This window comes from Alligator mississippiensis, chromosome 3 (genome assembly GCF_030867095.1).
Source record: "Alligator mississippiensis isolate rAllMis1 chromosome 3, rAllMis1, whole genome shotgun sequence".
Lineage (NCBI taxonomy): Eukaryota > Metazoa > Chordata > Crocodylia > Alligatoridae > Alligator > Alligator mississippiensis.
In genome coordinates this window covers 215,831,111-215,855,558 of record NC_081826.1, presented here as the reverse complement: position 1 = coordinate 215,855,558, position 24,448 = coordinate 215,831,111, and the positions used below count along the sequence as shown (strand labels likewise).

Here is a 24,448-nt window from a genome sequence, read left to right as displayed (position 1 = left end):
TGTCGTGAAGTGCAGTGGTTTATGGAAAGATTTAGATGTAGCTCTGTTCACAAATGCTTTTCAGTTGGCAGCAACTTGCAGAATGTTTCAACTGCAGGACAAAATCTAGCCCAGTAGCTACATATAACAGACTTCAAAATGTATAGCAAAGAATAATCTGTCTGTAGCATCAAATCTTGTCTAGATTAATCTCTAGTTTTCATTTTAGATAACATCTTTGTTTGAAAATTTTGGATTGTGTTTTTTTTATAACACTTCATGCTAAGAACTTGTGAAAAGGAATCAAGTTAAGGAGAATTTTAGAAGGCATGTAAACAGAATCGCCACACCTACATTTGAATATATACATTCAAAAATAGGCATGGGAGGTGCCAGATTTATCTTGTTTTTGCAGCAAAGCAGTTCTCTTTTGGGAGTGGTTCATTGAGCACCAAATTCACATCCAGTGATATTCATCTACTGAGACTTGGGTTGATTTAGTTGACTTAGATGTCTGCTTTGGTGTAGGAATGGGTTTAGACACTGATCAAAAAGATTTTTCCAAATTGAATTTCCTGATTTAGTTGTATAATAATAATAATAATAATAATAACAACAATAATAATTCTTCATTTGTGGTCGCCTAAGTACAGTATCTCTTGTTCCAGAATGCAGAGGCATATCAGGAAGCTGGATGCCTGGGGCAGCAGTAACTTCTGGCTGTTGGTGGTACCAGTGGCTGTGAGGCTGCTGCAGCAGCTGCTGTCTGTTCTGCACACTCTCTCCCCCCCCTGCTTCTCCCAACCTTCTAAGTGACACCCAGGGAGGAGATGCTGCCTTAGGGTGTGTGTAGATAGAACAGGGGCCCTAAATTGAAGTGGTGGGTTTTTAAAAATACCACTTCAATTTAGGGCCCTTTAAGCCCCTATGTCGTGTGCACACCTGAATTTACCTGCCTCTCTGGTGGTGAGGAGAGGAGGGTGAGCTGCTGGTGGGCGGAGCGGTCCCTGAGTTGCAGGAGGGCTGGTGCTTGCCTCTGTGGCAGTTGCAGTACCTGGCTCAGGGGGTCCCAGGGGGCACCGCAACTGCGGAGGGAAGTACTGGGCCCCCGAGCGGCTTTGCTCCATGGCTGTAGGGCAGTAAACTAAAACTCCTCAGAGAAGTTTGTTTGCTGTGCCTCAAGTCATTTAAGGCATGTTACCCTGCAAATTTGCTACAGTGCCTGGAATTACTGCGCAATATGCCGCCGAGGCGTGCAAACACCAACACCATTAAAGTCATGCAAAAGCATTTAACTCACTTTAAAGTGTCGTGCACCCATGCCCCTCGTTTCATCTACACACAACCTTAGCAGCCCTGCCTGAGTTATGCTATTGCAGAAGTAGCTTCAGGCATCTTCTTGATACATTTCTAATGTTTTTTGCAAGAGGAGTCTGTTCATAGAGGCTCCCCCATTCCACTTATCTGACATTTGAATTATCGAAAGGAATGAGACTTTGATTCTATTTGCATCTGCGTGACCCAGACAACTTTGGTCCCCACAGCTTTGTATGTCACTCTTTCTACTTCTGACAGTGGATCTGATTACTAAGATGGGAGAAGGGAAAAGACACTACATCTAGGCCTATAGTCTTGACATCTTAACCGTTTGGATATTTGTTGTTTGAGTTAAAGCAAGAGATGTCCATAATAGTAGAAAGGAATGTACACCATGCTAAATAACATTTGCACTTTGATCTTAGCAGTGTCAAATATTGGCTTCTGCTGGAGGTATTACTGTACTATTACTTTCATTGAAATTGGATAGAGTATCTTTTCTCTGAAATTCATTTGATGTTCTTTCTGCTTTAAATTGAATTCTTGATGTTATAGATTATCTTCATGTCCCACATTTTATATAGGTTTATGAAGAATCTAGTTTAACTAACTAAAACTGGTGTACGTCTCTTCCTCCCTTGTTGGTTTTGAGTACTGTATTGTTTTACTAGGTCTGATGAAACAACTTTTCAAATAACTATGTGCTCCTTGAAAGATCATTTTAGATGTAGAGAAAGTAGATGGATAAGGGTACTGGTCATGTAGAACAGCTTCCAGTAAGAAATCCTATTAAAATCTTTTCTGAGTTTTGTGACAAATTTGGCCTTCTAAAACCAGTTGAACAGTAATATGTGGTTGCATCAAGTATTAGAAGATCTGTTTCGACCTGAGGCTTTAGGTGTAGCAAAAGTTCAGATAGATATATCTATTTTTTGCCTTGAAATCTGCTTTTCCACATTTTGTGCCATCACTTCATGAAAATATAATATCGCATAAGACCTAGTGTAGACTATTTACAACTGAAGTGGAAAAAAGAACTGTGTGTCCAGATAATGGAATCCCAATGGAAATTGGCAATTCACAATATTTGAATAATGACAATTTATTTTTTTGGCTTTGTCTTGCACAACAAAAGATTACTTTTTGTCTGCACTAGGCTCCTATAAAGTTAAAATTAAATAAATATATTAGAAGTAGAAACAGATTGATGTGATGTGACCAAACATTGCTTGCAGCACATGGTCATCATGCCATATTATCAATTCTTTTTACAAAGAAATTATAGAGTTAACATGGTTTCTAACACAGCACTGACACCTTTTGGTAAATGTGGGTTCTTGTGTATAAGAAATTTAAACAAGCCTTCCCAGGCTGCAGTCTTGCAGTGGGCCTTATTGACAGAGGTGATTATATTACTTCTTTTGGAAGAGTAGGACATTTCCAAAAGTTGGAATCTGATGAGATGGCATGGCTGGCAACTCTGGAAAGTCATGTTTAGCAAACTTAACTGCTTTGAAAAGTTTAGTGTAGTTTGGGAGAAGTTCTTGGAATAATTTGGTAATTCAAATGTTAGTCCTTGCACTCTCTTGTTCTGTCTACCCCTTTTCCCTTCTTTTTTCCCCCCCCCTTTGTTTTTGGGCATCAAGAGGCACAACTGACATAACCGTCACAGCTTGCCAGCTGCAGGAGAAATGCCAGAAACAGCATAAGCCTCTCTACGTGGCCTTCTTTGACCTCATGAAAGATTTGAGCTGTCAGCCAAGAAGTCTTGTGGAGGATCCTTCTGAAGTACAGATGCCCACTGAAATTTGTCACCATTCTCTGCCTGGTCCATGATGATATGAGTGATAAGATCTATTGCAGATCACTCTGAGGCTAAAACAGAAGTTAGCAAGGTTGCAACATCGCTCCACCACTGGTCTCAATATTCCTTGCCACGATGCTACATTTGACCATCAGCCAGCTTCTAGCTGGACTCTGAGTCAAAACCCCACCCACAATCATTGAGCTCCAGTATGCTGATGATGCTGTAGATCCATGGTGAGACTTTGGAGAATGTTGATTATTTCCCATATCTCAGAAGCCATCTGTTGCAGAAAGCTGACATAGAAGAAGTCCAACATTGCCTCAAATATGTAAGTGCAGCCTTTGGACCCCTGAAGAAACAGATGTTTGAAGATCATGACATTAGATCCAAAACCAAGCTCATGGCTCATCAAGTAGTCTCCACCTTTCTCTATGGAGCTGAGACATGGACAGCATACTGGAAACATCAAAACTTGTTGGAGAAGTATCATTAATGCTGCCTGTAGAATATCCTCCAAATCCACTGGGAAGACAGATGCACCAATGTTAACGCCTTCCTACAAGCAAACACCACGAGTACTAAGATAGGGATCATCTGATATCAACTTTGTTGGCCTGGCCATGTCACCTGGATATCTGACTCTAGACTCCCGAAGCAAGTTTTCTCCCAGCTTAGCCAAGGTGTACACCCAAGAGGAAGGTAGAGAAAGCGCTTCAGGGATGTCCTCAAGGCCAACTTAAAAAAGATGCAACACCTATGTCAAGTTGCGGGAGATTACTGCCTAGGACCACCCCAAATGGAGGACTCTGCAAGAGTCTGGTCAGCACTTTGAAACCTCATAACAACAACAGGAGATGAAAAAACTGGAGCAGCAGAAACAGCATGTTGCAGATCAAATCAAGAATCCAGTACCACCCACCCCACACAAACACGTCTGAGCTGCAGCAGAGTCTGTCAATTCCGGATAGGCCTTGTCAGTCATCTTGGACATACAGATAAGATGATCATGGAAGACAATCATCCTTGACTGCAAGGGATTACCAAAGAAGGTTGTTTGTGAAAGATACGTATGTAGTTTATCTGTCAACTATAGATGAATGATTTCTAATGTTTGCTTTTACAAAATCAATTTAAAAAAAAAAAAAAAGTATGTATTACAGACATCCTTGAGATGCTCTGTAAAACTCAGTCTTTGCATCTGCAAAATACTGTTCAATAGGCAAGTACATCCCGCCTTTGGCAACACAATTATTTTAATGTGCTTTCATTTGAGATTGAAGAGATTTGTATTCTATGAGATGACTACTTTGGAACCTCCCAAGAGTGGATTAGATGTAAACAATCACTAAGAGAAGGTGTTTTGGTGTGTTTGTTTTTCCCATTTTTTTTTTTTTCTTTTTAATACTTACAGGAGCTATTTTTGGTGGTGCTGGGTAGGGGGAAGAGGTGTGTTTGCTTCTTGTTGGTTTTTTTTGTTACAGTGTGTCGTGTGTGTGTCCTCGTTTCCCCCCCCCCCCCTCAAATGTCATGCTCATATGTATTCTATAACTCATCCTCCTTCCCTACTGTAATGATGCAGCTGGACTTTGGGTTAGTAAAGGAATTGAGGGGAATGCTTTACCTGTTTTTTCCCTTTTTATATATTTCTAGACTGGGTAGATAGGCCTACAAGGCTGCTAATATAGAAAATGCTTATTGCCTGCACATACGCTATGGAAAGAGATTCAAAAAGCCTGAGACAGAATTGATCAAAACTTTGTGGGTTTTTCTAAGCTGTATAGATTAAATTGGGATCAAACAGAATATACATTCACCCGTTGGGGGGGACGACAGAGACATGTGAAGTGGGCGCACAAATGCCAGCATTGGCTGAGGCCAGAAGGCTGGCGGTGGTCCTGCACATCTCCCAACATGCCAGGTGAACAGGGACCACCCCTGATCGACTGCCAGGCACACACTTCCAACCCCCTGCCATCACCATGGACCCTCCCCCATGCCCAGTCCTAGGCTTCTAGGAGAGCCACAGAGCAGGTCACCATGGCATGCCCTTCCTACCTCCTGCCACCAGCGGCCAGCCTTCTGGGTATGCCATGGTGACCTGCTCTGGGGGTCTCCTGGAAGCCTTGGGCTGGGTGCAGTGATGGCAGGGGGTTGGGGATGTGTGCCAGCAGCCAGTGAGGTATAGCTTGGGTACTCAGTAGAAGGAAGGATCGGGCCCCTCAGAGCTCAGCAGCAGCTGAAATACCCAGGCCTTTCTTCTGTAGAGCACTCCTGTCCCTGCTACCCCAGTGCAAGTCTGCCAGGCAATGATAGCACATCCTGCCAGCTGCCACTGGTGTGAAGGCCCGAGGGGCCCAATCCTTCATTTTGTGGAGTGCCCCTGTCCCTGCTGCCCAGAATGAGTCTGCATCCTCCACCTGCCTGGGTCTGTGCCGGCTTGGGTTTGTGACAGCCCAGAGCAGCCAGGTACCCATTGAGTGCTAGCACGTGTCCCTGTGAGGAGGGCATAATGGGGGGAGATGCAAAGGCACTTGGGATGCCAGGGTGACAATAACCTGACATGAATTGATAGGGCATGTGGTACAGAAGTTTAATAACTTGTCTAACCTAAACCGATTAAGTCTAATACCTCATTGATCCAGGTCAGTCTTAGACCAGGATCTGCCAGTTTTAAACCAGTCCATGTGCCCTGAACAACTTCTGTTCTGTTGTGGGTGTGGACCAGTTTACAGTCATGTATACCAGTTTGTGTAATGCCTGTACCTGGCCATAGTCTTTATGTACCCACAGGAGTGGAATTGCACATGTGCGTAATGGCCTTATATGGCTATGAATCTTGAATGTCATTTACTATAATGCAAGGAACAGGGAGTTCTTGTACATGCTCTCAGAGCTGCTCTAATTAAAGCGCCTACAGCATCTTGTGTGTCAGTGTCCCTGTGCTTCAAAATAGCAGCAGCTCAGTGAGCTTTAGTTAAAGATAAACCATTTTGAAGCGTGGGGTTCTGAAACATGAGATATGGAGGTTGGCTGGAGCATGCTAATTGGCACACTCCAGCAGACTCGACTTATTCGAGTCTGCTCCAACATGCCGTAATTACTCTGCATCAGAACAGCATACCCACATGTGTACAGGCACCCTTATAATCTATAGATTTCATAGACATTAGGGCTGGAAGGGACCTCACGAGATCATCAGGTCCAGTCCCTGACCCAAAGGGCAGGAAGTCAGCTGGGGTCAGATGACTCCAGCAAGATAATCATTTGAATGTGTCCAGAGTAGGTGTTTGCATCACTCTTGGGGGGGGGGGTCTGTTCCAGACTTGGACGATAAAGAAGTTTTTCCTTATGTCCAGTCTAAAACGGTCTTCCAGCAGTTTGTGACCATTTGACCTCGTCTTCCCTTGGTGTGCCCTGTTGAACAGATGTTCTCCCAGATCCTGATGGAAATGCCTTATGTACTTATAGGCTCCCACCAAGTTCCTCCTGAGCCTATGCTTTTCCAGGCTGAAGTACCAGGCTTCTCAGCCTCTCCTCTATAAGGCCTGCTCTCTTGACCTCTGATCATGCATGTGGCTCTCCTCTAGACTCTCAAGCTTCTCCAAGTCCTTTCTAAAGTGCGGAGCCCAGAATTGGATGCATCACTCCAGCTGCAGCCTCACCAAGGCAGAGTAAAGCGGGAGGATGACATCTTGGGTCTTGCCCGAGATGCATCAGTAGATGCAAGCCAGGATTTTATTTGCTTTGCCAGCTGCAGCATTGCATTGGTGGCTCATATTCATCTTGTGGTCAGTCATGACCCCCAAGTCTCTTTCGGTCATGATGCTAGCGAGTGTACTGATGGTTGAATAGTACTAATAATACTTTAGAACTAATGTATGCTATGTGCAGGCATACTTAATTTGTACACTAACGTGTACATTGCATGAAGAAGTAGCTTTGAAGATTTGTAGTGGTTTCTGTAGTCCTCACAGAACAGAAACATCTTAAAATAATTTCTATTCTTTGAACAGCATTAATATTGAAACAGATTCCCTTCCTTCTTTGCCCTCCCCCCATCATTATACTGAATTGCTAGGGTGAAAGAGGTATTCATTTAGGGCAAGTAATGCATACTTGACACTGATACTGCATTTGAAAGGCATAACTGTTTTGTATTGCTCAGTGACTGAAAAAGCCAATCAGATTTTCTAAGATATTATCAAAGCTGAAAAAGGCAGGCTGCTTTAGGTCTTAGTTATGTACAAAACAGTACTTTTAGTGTTAAATTGTGACTGTTATTAAAAAGGTAGTTAAATGTCTTTGTTTCCGTAGGACTTGTAATATGACAGCACAAGAGGGAAAAAATACTTGGGTTTTAGTTCTGTCACTTGCCTTTTGCTTGGTTCCTGACAGAAGAGACCTTTAAAATAACATCTTTGTCATAACGATAAACAAAACACTCCACTCCAATCACTGTCATCCAACATAAATTTTGTTAGCTGTTTGATATGACCTTGATTATTTCAGTGTATTCATCACGTCATGGAATATTGGAAAAATCAAAGTGATTAGAACTTCAGAGCTGCAGGCAGTGTGTGGTAGGCGAAGGGAAAAACTCCTGTGGTGTGTGTTAAACTGGCAGTATTTCAGATTACCTTCCAGTATCAGCAAGTGATCCAGGATTTGGGGATGGTATAGGGTGGTAAGAAAATATGGATGGAAAGGGACCTTAAGGGATTTAGTCCAGCTCTCTGCTTATCCCTGACTGTCCAACCTAAATTTTCTCTGCTGCAGTCTGAGGCCATTTCTTCTAGTCCTATCCCCTACAGCTGCGGAGAAAAGGCTATCTCCATCTGCTCTGTAATCTTCATTCAGGTATTTTGAAGACTTATCAAATCCACACTCACCACCCCCCCTTTTTCTTTTCCAGACTAAGCAAAGCTAGTTCTTTCAGTCTGCATACCAGTGACCTGCAAACCTGCATTCGTTATGCTTCCCAGGCCTCTAATATTTTTTGTTGCTCCTTACTGAATTCTTTCCAGTTTTTTTCTTGAATTTTTGCTTCTCAAACTCAGGATTTGTCTGTTGAATTTGATCCTATTTGATTTTGGACCACTTCTTCAGTTTATCCAGGACATTCTGAATTTAATTTTTTTTTTTTTTGAGACAGAGAATTTGAAGAAATTGCTTGTTTGTTTGTTTTGTTTTGTTTTTTTCCTTCCTCCTTCAAAACCATTTTTAAATAGCATCATTTTGGTAATGCCCAGAAAAGAACAAGACTATCTAAACAGTCCTAATACACTTATCTAGAAGAATAGTCAATTTACTACTGTTGCTGTGTGATGCAGCAAGGGAGCTTAGTGTCCCATGGAAAGAGTGGACTGCACCCCAAATGGCCTCAGCTCTTAGGGAAAGTCAGCCTGGGAAGGGCTGGTGACAGGCGCAACTTACCGGCAGGATCTATTGCTGATCCACAGCAATAGAGCAGCATGGGGTGCTGCAATGCCATTTTAAAAGCACATGCTCCTTGTGTGTCACTCTGCACATCCACCTACACACAAAGATCATGCCCAGCATGCCAGAGCCAGGCAGTTGAGCCAGATGGAAGCAGCCAGGAGAGCCTCCTGACTCAAGAATGTTGGTAGACCTGGGCAGCTGAGCCTGGCAGAGGCATCCAAGAGAACCCTCTGGCTCCAGTGGAACAGACAGCTCAGGATGCAGGGAGAAGACACTGCAGCCTGCAAGGAGAGAACCTGGAGGGGTTCTCATCCTCAGAGATTAAGGCCAGGGAAAGTCTGAAGGATTGAGTGGATCCCTCACCCATACGACAGAAGCATAAGGGATGTGTGACTGTGAATACCCCTGTCTCGTGCCAGACTTGGGGGGTCCTGAAGGGGCTGTTTTCTTTGAGTTTCATTATTGTTTGGAGGGGACACCCCTTCCAAAAGACTGAGTACCCGGACTGCCGGTGACTACACCCGGAGAAGGGTGATGAACAGTGCATATTTCACTCTCCTTCAGCAGTGGAGCTAATTGAGTTAGAGTTCTTTGACAAAATTAGTTTGATTACTGAACTTTGACGGGATATGAACTCAGATCCTGAAGATAAATTATAGGCATGGACTTTGTTCACCCATGGTGATTGTCTGAGACTGAAGTTGGTAAGGCAGGGGTTTTCAACCTTTTTAAATAAGTGTACCCCCAGCAGCTGGACATGGAGTGGGGGGTTGGGTGTGGTGCACAGCCAGACACAGAGCAGTGGCAGCTCAGGGTGGTGGGTGGCAATGGCAGCCACTGCATGCGAGCTTCCCCCCTGCCCTCATGGGTGGTGCCTGTGCAGACCGTGAAGGGGCACCGCTGCCCTTGCCCCAGCCCTGCTTCTGGGAGGTGGCAGCATGGGGTAGTGGGTGGTGGCGCTCTGTCCCCGCCCATGCGTACCCCCTAGGGCCTTCCCAAGTACCCCTGGGGTTATGCGTCCTCCAGGTTGACAACACCTGACATGAGGCTTAGATCTAGACTTAACTGACACCCTTTTGGTATTTCTTTTGGAATTACAATTTAAGCCTTGTGATTGAGGGGCCAAGCCCAAGGCTATTTGTTTCAAGAACTGATCCAAAATAAATATTTGATTATCCAAGTTGGGCCAATAAATGGTCCACGATAGCAGACACTGCATTCGGTGACACCTGGCATGAGCAACCTTGTCACATCATATGGGTCACTGGTATGCACACCATGGTTGCACCAGTTAGTGTCATCGTGCACCATTTTGGTAAAATCCGGTTGGCGTGTGGAAGGGGTGAGGGAGAGGAAGAGCCTCATGAAACATGTTTAAAGAGAACCTCCCTGAGGGGTGGGTACCACCTGTTGGAGCCTCCCTCCCTAGTGTTTTCTTTTCACAATCGAGTCATGGTAGGCAAGTAAAGAGGGATCTCCCTCAAGAGAAACCCTCTAGATACCCAGCAGGAGCGAGTGTTAGGCACTTGGCCTACATCAGTCAGTCTCAGTGAGCACGCTGCTCTTTGCACTGACCTGGCTGGGCACACCTACATTTACTGTGGGTTAGGAAAACATACCCAAAAAAGTGAAACTTCACTCATTCTTAACCTGGTTTAACTTTCTGCCTATCTGTTGTGTATGCCAATCATTGGTATACAGATCTCGAGGGTAGCTTATGGAAGATATCTGTTTAAAAACACTGTGTTTTTTGCAAGTCCTCCATTTTAAAAAACTACATCACAAATAAATGCCTTTTCCCCCAACCAGCTTAATATTCCGACGTATTTTAAATGTTATGATTTGGAAGTATCCTGTGTTTGACTGAGAGCGCACACATGACTCTTTAAGGTAGATGTTTGACCTATTTCAACTAGACAAAGTGCACATTTAACATAGGAAGATGCTGAACAGCTGTGGTGATGACTAGCAATCTTAGTTTTCTCTGTTTTTAAAGCTTCCAAATTCTCTGATTTTAAAAAAATCCCAAAGTCTCTGTATGCCTGAAAAAAGGTGCTTGTGCTCGAAAGCTTGCAAGGAATTTTGTTCCAACTACTCAGTTGATCTAATAAAAGATATCACATCTACTCAAAGAACCTCAGTTAAACACAATGGTTTATTGAGTATATTTACAATTTTAAAGCAATTTGGAAGCCTGCCAGAGCCTCAATAATTATAATAAATTCCAAATACCTATTTTTTGGCATTTTAGATTGTGGCTTACTTGTCCTCAAAAATCAGAGCTCCTCCTGCCCCCTTTGCTCAGGAGAATGCATGTCCAGCTGCAGCTGTCCCCCCTGCTGCTTTTGTGGCATTGAGCAGCCCTGATATGCCAGTGCCCTGTCCCTGCCTATGCCACTGTCCCTCACTCCCAACCTGCAGCCCCCTGCCCTCTCCAGCTCTGCTGGAGGGGGCTCTCAGCTGCCAGAGATATGGGGCCAAGGCCTGTAGCCTCTTGGCCACCCCCAGCAATGCCTGAGACTCGGCTGTCACAGCTGGAGTGGAGCTCAGTCCCCTCCCTCCCCCCACCCCTATGGGCAGCCTGGCTGGAGTTGAGCAGAGCCTATGGGGGAGGGTGAGGGTTGTTTGCTATGGGGCTTGGGGTTCCTCCACCCTGCTGCCCACCTCCCAGAGCCATTCACAGGCCAGCAGGTGGGATCCAGCATGGGAAGGCACAGTGGCTTGGTGCTGCCACTGGGAGTCCTGTGCCAACTGCACCGCCATGGTGAGATGTCCCCTACCCACTGGCAGCAGCAGGGGTGGCAGCATGGAGTTGTTTCCTGACGCTGCTTCCAGGAAGGCAGGGGGTGCCTCACAATGGTGCAGCTGGCACGGGGATACTGGTGGTGGCAGTACCAAGCCTCTCCAGTCTCCCCTGCTAGGTCCTGTCCACTGGCCCACACAAGTCTCTGGGGGAATGGCAGCAGGGCAGGGAGGTTCGAGCCTCACTGTGGGCAGCCTGCGTCCTCCCAGGCCCCGTGCATGAATTGGGGAAGACACGTGTCCCTCATCCCCTGCCATACCCTCCTCTCCGGGAGTGCATGCAGAAGTGGGGAGCCAGCTGCCCCCCAGACAAGCCACCTGTTGCTCTGTCTCACTCCCCCAGCCAGGTCCTGCAGCTATGTGTTTGGGTCCTGGGCATTGGCCCAGCTGGGCAGCACCTCCAGCCCCAGTTGCCAACCCTGCCCCTCTCCTTCTGGCATCATGGGGGTCCAAATCTGCACCTCTTTTCCCCCCCCCCACATAACTTACCTACTGGGAGAGCTGCTCTCCACTGCTGCCTGGCTGTATTGCTGGTCATGTACATGTGTGCACATGTACGGGTATGTGGCACCCCCTGTGTCCCACTCCTCCAGCCCCTGCCAGCCTGCAAGGGGGAACCCACCATTTCCCATGTTGTTCTCCTTTAAAGGAGAAAATCCACTGGAGTTTACTGCTTCAAATTAATTGCATGTGAAGACACACCCAGTAATTATTAGATTAGGGTAAGAAAAATAAACCCTTTCATCCCCATCCTTCCCTTTCTTGTGCAAAATGCAATAATTGTAAATCTCAGTGGTGGAGGCCTTAAGTTAGAAAAGGTATAAGTCATTCATGAGTTGAGATGTACAATGATTTATTGGAAGGAAGTGTTCCTGTGACTGACTGACTGACTGTGCGTGTGGGGTGTCTGTGCATCTTTGTTTTTGATGAATGGAACTATAAAGCTTGCTGTATTCTGCCTTGTTTTTCCCATGTTCTATCACAACTATCACAAATGCTTGCTGATCTGTAATTGCTGCATTAGAATGAATGACTGACAATCCTTACTTTGTTCAGTGGCTACAGACAGCACCCTTAAGGCCTATGTTCATAGTTAGGATCACTGTTAAAGTTGTTCTCGAGTCAAAAGTGGCTGACTGTGTATACTGTGAACACCTGTGCTACAACCATGGTAATATTCATCCTTTCCAGAAATGCAATCTTTGCTAGACTTCTAGTATTGAGGTGGATGCTGCAGGTGGTCACTTCCTAGTCCATTTCCCCCCTTTATTTTTACAGTGTTTTGTAACTTTAATGTTGGCAGCTCATGTGAGTATGTCTACTGCACATGGACTTCCATAATACCCTCTTGCTTTCTTTCAGCCCTTTCAGACTCCAACCCTCCTTTTCCCCACTGTCCATAAGTAGAGACTTTCTTTCCCCTTCCACAGGGAAGAAAAGTATTGTGGCAACCAAAAGTAGTTTGGAAGTGATGATCATATGCTGCAAAGTAGTCTGAGCTATATCTTAGTGTGGCACCTGAGGAATAAGAAGCCTTGTGTTAAGTGGCTTTTTAGCTTACAAGTTGTTACAGAGGGAATGGAGGAATGACTTGCATGGCTGAGGCTGGTGGGGGATGTCACCAAAATTGGTATAAATATCAGTGTACACATAACTTTTAACTGACTCTTAGTGGTAAGAGGAAACCAACCTAATGGCCTACATACTTTGCCTGAGAAACAGTATGTGGTGTGTAAGTCTAAACATTGTAGAGATAAAAAAGCAAAAATCCATTAACACCATTTTGCATTTGCAGTTCCTAACTGTTTTTGTGGTCTCTAATTTGTGGTCTGTGTAGCACTTTTCTCTTTTGACTGTACAATTTTTTTTTTGTTCTCAGGTAGTCTGCATAGTGCTCTTAGATGCCTATAACAGTTTCTTTCCTGCTTTCAGGTAATGAGCATGGTATCGGGATTTGCACCACTGATTTCTGCAGGCATTTTCTCAGCCACCCTTTCATCTGCACTGGCCTCCTTAGTGAGTGCACCTAAGATTTTCCAGGTAAGCAGCCATGCCATAATCACTTTCTTTCAAAGAAAAACAGTTTTATTTAATCTGATTTTAAACTCAACTTTTAGAGAATGGGGAGTTTTTGTATGTTGGCCGTTTTGATTGATACCACTTAAGGTCAAAGTGTTGATATTTAACTATTTTACTTGGAACAGATGGTAGCCCCTACTGTTACAATGCGCAGCGAGAAGATGCTACGTTCCAAATATCCATTTTGTTTTTGCTCTCCCCAGGGTTGAGATTCTGAGCTTGGACGGTTGTGTGCAGAAGCCAGGGCTCATTGTAAACTTACTGTATTTGGTAGCAGAGCCTTCAAGGAATCTGCTGCTCTGTGTGGGTTGTTTCCTAACCCTGAAGCAGAATGGTCCTGTCTGTACAACATCCTGGTGGGGTAACTGGTACTGTCCCTTTGCAATGCTAACTTATCCACCTCTATGGACCTGGCTATGCTGCTTCCTGTTTAGGAGGCAGTATGGTACGCTTGAAGTGAGGGCATCGTTTCCACAGATGTTTACATCCATGGAATATAAACACAAATATTTACATTGTGTAAATATGGCCAGCGATTCAGCCAGGTTTTTTTTTTTTTTTAACGGTGCCTTTTTAATTTGTTTTTGTGGTGCACTTAAAATTGCAGCACTGCATGGTTGGGGGAAGGGTTGGACCCTCAAGGTAGCCCTCTCCAGCCACTGAAAAACTGCTTCTCTCTTGTCTCCTGAGTGTTGGGAAGGGAGAATTATACTTGTGGCTCCTTCCACTGCTCCTGCCACATGCCCTTTTGTCTGGATATTGGTGCCAGGTGTCAGTATTTGAGTGGTGACTGTATTACAGTTGCCTTACAGTGGAACATCTGTTGCCAAGAGACCAGACAGTGCAGGGGTGGCCAACCTGGTGCATGCATGCTACAGGTGGCATTTCAGCTGCTATGGCCTGCAAGCCCTAGTATTTCAATAAAGTGAACTGTGGGAGTGGAGGCAGAGGGGCTCAGTCTCTGGCCATGTGGAGCAGAGTGGTAGCAGGGTGCTGCTGTGAGAGGTCAGGTGAGGTGCCAGGGACCCTTCCCTGGCCCTGCAACCACCACTGAGTTCAGGTCTTTGGATCTTTGCTTATCCTATAAAATTATACTGTTGTGGGAACAGAGAAGGGTTAACCTTTCTCAGATTCCTGCCTCCTCTCCACTCTATGCAGCTGGAGGATTGAGCCCCCTCCTTTATTGGGTAAACCTCTGGGGAATGGAGTGGTACTTGGAGGGTTGGGGCTTAACTTGTGGCATGTCTGCCAAAAAGGTTGGCTATCACTGAACTAGAGTTACTGCAATGAAATCTTGAACAAACTGCTACTGTTTGTTGTCGTCTTGGGGAGCATAGATCTGCTTAGAGCTTTAGATTTAAAGACAAGGTAAATGCATTTTGCCTGGAGGTGGTTCCTGTAGGCAGAAGTAAGGGAATATTGTTTTGCAGGTTAGCGTGACTTGACTCTGCTTGTTGCATCTCTTCTGGAAAGAAAACCTTAGTCTTTAGAATGTTTGGAAGCTATTAGTTGGTGTGTATATATACTTAAAAGCAGAGAAACCAGACAGGAAATGGAGCTGGTAAAAATTCTAAGTAAATGCACTGTGTTGAATTGGAGAGATGTATTTTTTTTCCATAGTGGATGTCAAGAATTATTCTTTTCATCGTAATGATATCAATAACACATTTTAAAAAGAGCAAATCCACTCATTTTTATTGATGACACTTTTCCGTTGCTCATTTTTTACTTTCCTCAAGATCAGACAGTGAAGCAAAGGCACAATGTTGTGAATAGAACTAATATGTCCCTGATTCAAACTCCATACCCTCTTAGATAACATTGCCTCTGAAATGCATTGGTGCGTCTTGTGCAAAACCTGGCTTAGATACAAACTTTGTATTTTTTTTTTTTTCCAGGCTTTATGCAAGGACAATATCTACCCTGGTTTCCTAATGTTTGCTAAAGGTTATGGGAAGAACAATGAACCATTAAGAGGATATATGTTAACATTCTTAATAGCTCTTGGATTCATATTAATTGGTTAGTTTTTAATTTTAAATTTGTAGTTATAATTAATATATTTGTTATGAACCTTCTATACTGTTTCCCATGCTTTGATGAGGAGGGTCTTCAAGGTCTTGGGTAGTGATTTTTAGATTAGAAGTTGTTTGGTTGTCTTTTTTAAAACTGTTCAGTAGGTGGGTTAGAGGATTGTCCACCTGCATGTTTGGAAATTACTTGATTTGTTCATGATCAAGACAATACCACAAAATAAATTACTATAACTTTTATTAAATCCAAATTTCCTTTTTTAATCTTTTAAGTCTCCCAGACTCTAACCTTCTTTCGTCTTGGGAAGGAGAAAGGGCAAAGCTACTGGTCATCTTCTCAATTCTGTACAGCGCAGACATTGCAGCCATTTTTTTTTTTTCCTACAGATTTTAATGACACCAAAAACTGGTTCTCAAAATTACACACCTATTTAAATATGCCAAGATTATTTTATAAGCTCATCTATTGCAAAAAAGGAAATTTGCCACTACTGGCAAAAGGGGTTGCATTAGCAGTTAGTAGCTTTGTTCTAGATCTTCCATTAACTATAGGAAGTGCCTTCCCTCTTTGCCTGGGGGAGTGAGACTTCACTTGCTTTATAGCTCCCATCCCCAGTACTTGATTCTCTATTTACCCTAAGCAGTTCAGCATATATCCATTTCCTGATCTTGCATAATTGCAGAGTATTAAGAATTTAGTGTGAACGGGCTTTTTCACAAAGCCTGTTTATAAACGCTCTGAATTGACAAATAGTGTAGCGATACATTGAGTTTCAAACAGTTTTGTTAGTCATGAGTGTACGTGCAAGTTAAGTAGGCTGGAACTTTTTCCTAAAAACAAAAACCAAAAAAACTTGCAGTGAGTGACCCTGTATAGCGAAAATACTTGTAATATACATTGAAGGAATTGCCTTTCTGTTTAAAACAAAACAAAAAAACCCTGCAGTTAAGAGTTTTATAGTAGAATGGTCATAAATATCTGAATCCTGTTGTAGCATTTTCTACTTGAGAAATAGACTTTTGTAGCAAACTTTTGGTCCTGCAGTCTTTTAAATATTTTGACAGTGAGGCTAATAACCACTTGCTTTTGTGTATGTGTTTTTTTGTTTTGTTTTGTTTTTTTTAGCTGAACTGAATGTCATCGCTCCAATCATCTCCAACTTCTTCTTGGCTTCATATGCCTTAATTAATTTCTCTGTGTTCCATGCTTCACTTGCAAAATCTCCAGGTAGGAGCCATACAAAAATTTTAAGCTACTTTTATGTGCAGAAATACTCAATTTAAGTTAAGTGGTGCTGACCAATTCTGTATCATGAATGGGAAAATTAGGAGGGAAAATTACACTCAATTATGTAGAAAGGTGCTTGTGGAAGTAGTGGTACTTTATCTCAAACAGAATTGATCAGGATTTACTTTACAAATCCTGCCTCCCCCAAACACCCCCCCCCCCCAATGACTGGGATTAGCTGGCTTTGCTTCTAGGAAGTAAATCTATTCTGTGTTTGGTTTAGGCAATTTGGATGAAAAGACGATTTACAGATGATTTTTAGGTGATATTAAGTTCCTTACACTTCCTTGTGTTTTTCATCTGTCTTTAAGAGTTAATGATTTCCCCAGCCTCAGGAAGTAGACGCAAGTCTGTTATAACTATCTTTTTTGTCATAAGCTTCGAAAAAAAGTGTTTTAGTAATAGAACAGAGTTCACCATCATTGGGAATGTTGTAACCTTGGATATTTTTTTTAAAGTGAAACTGCTGCAAACCCTCAAACTCACCTTAGTATGCTTCATGTTTTTATAGGAGCATTTAACATAGGGTTCATTTTGTGTTTGCAAACTTTGTGAATGTATCTTTGTTATTGCTTGCGTATCCCAGCAGTGGAAATTTTCCATATGTTGATTCTTTGTGTAGCTAAATCCTCTTACTGTTAAAATATTACTTTTCTAAATTATACATACATATAAGAAGCCCTTTGAATATGGTGTACATTAGCTGCGTTGTTGTGTATGCTGTCTGAGTTCTAGTCTTTTCGTGTTCTGGGTTGGGGCGGCAAGGGAAGAGTACAGGTGCCACATTCATGGATGTACCTGACTGTATGGCATTTGTCTTTCTCCATCTTTGAATGCTGTGGAGTTGTTGATCACCCAAATAAACAAAAAAGTTAAAATTATATTAGCCGGTATTCCTGAAACGATGGGGAACGAAAGACCCTTTGGTAATATGGAACATTTATGTTGGGGTTCATACTGTACCATCTTCTAAAGGGTAAACTGCAAAGCAAAAATAAAGTAATATATAAACTTGTTTTCCCTCTTAACTAGGATTAAACAAGTTTAAAATGTGACAAATAGTCTTTGTTATATCAAGACCTCTCTTCTTGTCTGTTTCTAACATGTGCGCAGCTTTCTTTACATTGTGAGAAATCATTGGCAGACTTTTTATTATAAATGTGCCGGAATCTGTAATCTATTACTGTGTACTGTTGAAATTGTCTTGGATTCACTAAGAACCAGAGGGCTTAGAGAGATTGTCTGACCAGTTTGTTCCATTATTAGTAATAGCTAAATCCTTTTCTTTTTGTTTTCATTTTTAATAGGTTGGCGTCCTGCTTTTAAGTATTACAATATGTGGATTTCTCTAATTGGGGCAATTCTGTGCTGCATAGTAATGTTTGTCATTAATTGGTGGGCAGCACTGTTAACATATGTCATAGTCCTCGGACTCTACATTTATGTCACTTATAAGAAACCAGGTGAGTGTAAAACTTTTTTCCTAAAAAATACACTTTAGGAATCCTAGGATCACTTTAATCTTCTTATAGTTTAACTATCTAAATGAAACCATACCTTTAGTTATAGAGGAATCTCTGGTTTTAATGATGTAACAAATGGTGTCTTAGGGTATCCTTACACATGCTACAGGGTTGGGGGGGGAGGGGGAGCACTTTAATCAGAGCAGCTCTTGGGAGCCATTCTAATTAAAGCACCCACAGTATCTCACGTATTTAGTGTTCCATGCTTCAAAATGGCGGTGGGGGTGCTTTAACTAAGGCTTGTTCAATGAACTCTAGTTAATGTGTCCCAACTGCCATTTTGAAGCACGGGGACACTGAATGCATGTGATGCCGAGGTTGCTGGAGCATACTAATTAGCATGCTCCAGCAGACTTCATTAAACATGCATCAGAGCAGGCATCTGGCGCACATATAGGTGCTGTTAAGTATCTATATAGAGAGAAGTAGTTAACTGTGTTTAGTCTGAAGTCAGGCAGAAGGCAAGGCAGGATGATACCTTACAGCAGTGGGGACCAACCTTTTCAGCAGTCATTCCACAAATTAGCTTCATCTCTTCCCCAGGTTCTACTCTGATCCCCTTCCCCTGCCAGCTCTGCTTCCTGCTCCCTGTTCAGTCTCCTCTGCTTTCTGCTTCCTCTCCTGCTCTAGTTTTCCTGCACTATTTGCTGCTTATCCCCTCTGATCTGTTACATGCCAGACAGAGGCTTCCCTTGTCACTTGTGGTTGGGACCTTTGCCTTTAAATTAACAGGTTCAAGGAGTTTTATAGCAACAGCCTTCATAGGAAACAGACTACCCTACCTTCTGCCTGTACTATATCCATTCTATGTGCGCATGTGTAATCAGAAGTTAGCAAGGGATGCTCAAACTAATTTATTCAGTCTGATCTGAAATAATCCAGTGAAAGATGGTGAGAAGTAGCTTCCCCACAAGTCCATTTAAGAGGTGTTTTGGCATAGTGACACTTGACCTGAGGCACCAACTTCTTTTTAGAGGCGATGAAAAAGTAATGTGACCTGGTTAAAAGTCTCTTTTATTGATTAGGCGTGGTATGTGTGTGTTCTGTACGGCTTTGAATGATAATGATCTGAGATTGCAAAATGGAACAATCAACCCTCAAATCTTGGACTTTCCATCTTAGCTTTTATTGCCCACACAACTGAATCAAAATATTACGTTTTTTTTTTTTTTAAATCAGGAAAATGTAGAATATTGGTGGGAAGAAAGTTCATGAATTGCTTGGATAATAAAATTTCAACATTCACAGTCAATAGTTGTTATACAGTTCTTTTCCTATACGTAACTTTTATAGTTTTTTTTTATTTTAGACGTCAAAACTACCCATTAAAAGAGTACAGTGTAAAAGATTTAAAAAAAAAAAGGAAAAAGAATTATACAAAACCTAAAAAAAAAAAATCATCTGATGATTAAAAGAGCTAAGAAAATAGCATACTAACATAAAAAACACAAAAAACCTTTTATAAGTATTTAATATGTTAGAACCTGAATCCAAGCTGAACTGTCACCTTTTCTGATGGGGTACTGTAGAAAAGAATGGGAAATATAAATGGGAATACCATAATGTAACAGGCATTATATTTAAATTGAAATCTAAACAGTGAAACCTATGTGCCATACAGTCCTGGCATTGTGTTTTGTACATCTGAGGCCTGAACAGAGTTAGAAATCTAGTGAAGAAAACCTGCATCAGTTTGTTTTTCCTTAGTTCTCTTAATTGCAAAATGGTTGCATCTACAGACTTGTAACTTGGCTTATTTGGCTGTTGATCTGCATCGCGTGAAGAGAAATAAAGTTATCTCATCTAAAATAAGCATGAAAACTAAAATATAACCATTTACCACCACATGGTATGCTTAGAAACTTTAGGAGAGTGCATACTGCTTATGTTGGATTGATTTTTAGTGAGTAGAGACAGGAATTTAATTTACAGTGTAAACCTGACCCCTTCAGAAAACGTTTTAAATGGAAGTATTATGTGCAAAGTGGAGAAGCAGGGAAGAAAAGAACTGAATAAGTGTGGTGGGTATTGGTTGGTCATGCACTCTAATTCTGGTATTCTGGCCTTTAAATGCCTGTACAGCCTCTTCCAGCTCCATTATGCATAGGCATCTTGATCAATATGGGATCATGTTATCCGATTTTTTTTTTTTTTTTTTTCCCCCCATAGTATCTTTGCCTCGTTAGTTGTATAGCGTGGCACTGAATGAGCAGCAGGCTTGTTCTGTTCTCGTTATCATTCAGTGTGTGGCCATTGGTTTCATTTAAGATGCACACTATTAAAATTTTGCTCTAAATCAGGATTCTTGCTCTGAGGAGGAAAATCTTATTTGAATGTTAGATGGGATGAGGCTTCTGCTGGCCTGGCCTTTTATCTTCAGGGATGCAGTTACACTTCAGTACCCTCCACAGTTAGTGGCTTCAAGGTCTTTCTTAGATCTTAATAAGGAAATGGAGATACTTTAGGGTGGTTGTGTTAGCAACAGTCTGGCCAATTTGCATATGTTGATGTTGTCTTCAGTCTTGCAAGGCTGCTCATCTATACCTGTGAGGAGGATTTTCTAGGGCAGGCCAGTGGCACTTTAGCAGACTTCAGCCTCAATTCCTGCCACTTCTAGGAAAGCAGACAGGAAAGATCAGATTCCTTCAAAGAATGGAATACGCTTTTAGTTCAACTTGTCCCAGGGTCTTAAGCTTTTCATGAGCTACCATCACTACTAAAGTCTGCTCCTGTGATTTCTACATGGAGGAACAAGAAGCCCAAGCCCTTTGGGAGGAAAGTGTGTATTTTCATTAGCTTTTCACCCTATCCCCACTACTTTCTAATTCCACCTAGAGAAGATATGAGAAAGTTCTTATCACCTGGTTTCTGAGTGACAGTCTAAAAGGATGGCTTTTCATTTGGCTATTCTTACTCTTGACTTATAAAGTTTTCTGGTTAACTTCTATGGAATTAGTTTTATAGGTCTAAATTTTGTTTCTTGGTGTCTAGTGTAGGTAGAAAACTTTTATTTCTACAAGGATTTGTTTGTTAACTTTTGTCTAATTCAAAGCTTGTACCATTCTTTGAAATATCAAAAATATTTAATAGCAAACGGCTTGGATCCAGAAAACTTATTTTGGTTACTAACATGCCATTTATAGAGGAATGTTTCCAAATTGAAAGTTGAGTTTGTTAGCCTGCTTTTAGTGGGGAAGTAGCATAATTATATTTTATCTTGCATAATCTGATGTAGTTCTTAATTAGTATTAGAACTATATGACCCCAAAATAGTTTTTAATTTGGGAGGCAAACAATTGTCAAAATATCTTGGCATTTCTTTAAATTTAATGTCTTAAAACAAATCTGCCTACAGATGTGAACTGGGGATCCTCTACACAAGCCCTGACTTACCTGAATGCACTGCAGCATTCTATTCGTCTTTCAGGTGTTGAAGACCACGTGAAGAACTTCAGGTAAGAGAAGATGGTTATGTCAGAGATTATTACAAATGACTTCTTCTAAGCTGTGCACTGTGGGTGGAGTTCTGGTGCTTCACCAGTATCTCCTTAAAACTGCCTAGATTTGCGGTCGCTAAATCCATTCTTGCTAAAAACTGCAGCAACAACGCAGTCTTTGAGGATTTGCAGTTGCAGAAGGGGCATTGCTGTTAATTGACTGAAAATCTATGGTAAGTTGAAACTCAAAAAGGAATTCTAACAAAAAGTGGAAACGTGACTGTATTACTAGGGAAAAGAATAATAATATTGCATGTGCATCTTGGGAGGAAATTGGGAAGGCTAAGCCTGAATTTGAAATGCAACTAACAAGGGATGTAAAAGGCTTCTACAAAGGATTCTAGAAGTAAAAAAAGATTTTACATGTTTGACACAAATAAGAAGAAGATGAAGAAAACTATGGGTTTCTTAGTGAATGTAGGTGGCAATCTAGTAACTGATGCAGAGAAAGCTGAAGTATTTAATGCCTTTATTAATTAATTCGTCACAAATAAGGTTTGCTACTAGATGACAAGTGCTATTGGCAGCAAGAAAAGAAGAGTAGTAGTCGAGAGTAGAGGAAGAACAGGTTGGAGATTACTTAGAGAAGTTGAATGTTTTCAAGCTGGCAGGGCTGGATGAGATGGAGATGAAATTACCTCAGCCAATTGGGTGAAGTCTTATCTTTTAATAACAGGAAGAATGTAGATCCAGGGAATTACAGATCAGTCAGTCTGACCTCAATACCAAAAAATAAGGAGTAGGTAATCAAGGAGTCATACGCAGAGTGGTGGTGGACGGGTCATTTTTGACCTGGAGGGAAGTGGGCAGTGGAGTCCCCCAGGGCTTGGTCCTTGGGCCCGCACTGTTCAATTTCTTTATTAGCGACTTGGACGATAAGGTGAAGAGCAGCCTGTTTAAATTTGCAGATGACACCAAGATTTGGGGTGAGGTGGGCATGCTAGAAGGGAAGGACAGATTACAGCGGGACCTGGACACGTTACAGGGGTGGGCAAATGAAAATAGGATGGGATTCAATACTGACAAGTCCAGGTGCTGCACTTGTGCAGTAGGAACCAGCAGCATACCTGTAGGCTGGGGAACTCCTTTCTCAAAATGAGAATGGGCTGACAATGTGAGAACACAGGCGGTAGGGCTAACCATACCTTGTGATGCATCTGTGGATGCAGGACAAGCAGGGCCAAGGAGGTGATCCTCCCCCTCTATGCGACACTGGTCAGGCCGCAGCTGTCCAGTTCTGGGCGCTGCACTTCAGGAGGGATGCGGACAGCATAGAGAGGGTCCAAAGGAGGGCCACTCGCATGATACGGGGACAGCAGGGCAGACCCTACAAGGAGAGGCTATGGGACCTTAACTTGTTCAGCCTTTGCAAGAGAAGGCTGAGGGGGGACCTGGGTGGCCGTCTATAAACTTACTAGGGGGGACCAGCACTATTTGGGAGAGACCTTGTTCCCCCGAGCACTTCCCAGAGTAACAAGGAATAACGGCCATAAGTTGCTAGAGAGTAGGTTCAGACTAGACATCAGGAGGTGTTACTTCACAGTTGGGGCGGATAGGATCTGGAACCAACTTCCAAGGGAAGTGGTGATGGCTCCTATCCTGGGGGTCTTTAAGAGGAGGCTCGATGCTTACCTGGGGTCATTTGAGCCCAGTTTTCTCTCCTGCCCAGGGCAGGGGGTCGGACTAGAAGATCTACAAGGTCCCTTCTAACCCTACATCTATGAGTCTATTTCTAAGCACCAGGAGAATAATAAGGTGATTAGGAACAGCCAGCATGGATTCTTCAAGAGCATGTTATGTGTGACCAGCTTGGATAATTTTATGACTGAGTGACAGGTGCTGTACATAAGGGGAGTAGCATTTGGTATGCATAGTGGATGTGATTTTATTTGGGGTTTTTTGTTTGTTTATTTTAAACTTAAACAAGACTTGACACGGTCTCCTACAACATTCTCATTAGTTAGCTTGAGAGTTGCAGGCTAGATATAAGTACTGTGACATGGATACACAGCCAGGTGGATCATGTTCAACAAGTTATCAGTGGCTTGGTATCTAGCTGGGAGAAGGTGTCCAGTGGGGTTATCCAGAGGTTGTCCTGGGGCTGCTGTTGTTAAACATTTTAAATGATTTTGAGGATGGGATTGAATTTATGGATGGTACTGAGCTGGGTGGAGTTTCAGACACTCTGAAGGGTAGGGCTGGAATCCTAAATTAATTGGATAAATTGTAGAAATGATCCAGAATCAATCAGATGAAATTCAGCAAGGACAAGTGCAAAGTCTTGCATTTGGACATGCAATTATTCTTTCCCAAATGCAGACTGGGGAAGGACTAGCCAGACTGCAGCACTATAGAAAATGACCTGGGGGTTGCATTGGATCATAAGCTATGAGCCAACTGTGTGTTCTTTTCTTGCAAAATAGGCCAATAGCACAGGGGTTTTCAACCTTTTTTAACAAGTTGTATCCCTTCTGCCTCAGTTTCAGGTCATATACCCCTTTTTTTCTTTTTCTTTTTTTTTTTTAAGGGGTGGGGGTGCAGATCAAGGCCCCCATGGTGAGGGAGGGAGTGGGGCTGGGGCAGGGACTGCACAGCTGGGGCCGAGTTTGGGATGGTGCCGCAAGAGCGGTTCATCTGGCAGTGGGGGGTGGGGGGCGGCTCCCACTGCTTTGCGCACCCGTGTG

The 24,448-nt window shown here is 42.7% G+C and overlaps 1 protein-coding gene across 1 annotated transcript in view; it reads left to right on the top strand.

Moving 5' to 3' along the window:
- Nucleotides 1-24,448, top strand: part of SLC12A2 (solute carrier family 12 member 2) — a 100,281-nt gene that overhangs the window by 51,145 nt on the left and 24,688 nt on the right. Inside the window, exons 11-15 of the mRNA XM_006271507.4 lie at nt 13,277-13,384; nt 15,322-15,445; nt 16,583-16,684; nt 18,052-18,207; nt 21,623-21,722. Of these exons, the coding sequence (XP_006271569.2) occupies nt 13,277-13,384; nt 15,322-15,445; nt 16,583-16,684; nt 18,052-18,207; nt 21,623-21,722 (590 nt within the window). The remainder of the gene's footprint in view (nt 1-13,276; nt 13,385-15,321; nt 15,446-16,582; nt 16,685-18,051; nt 18,208-21,622; nt 21,723-24,448) is intronic.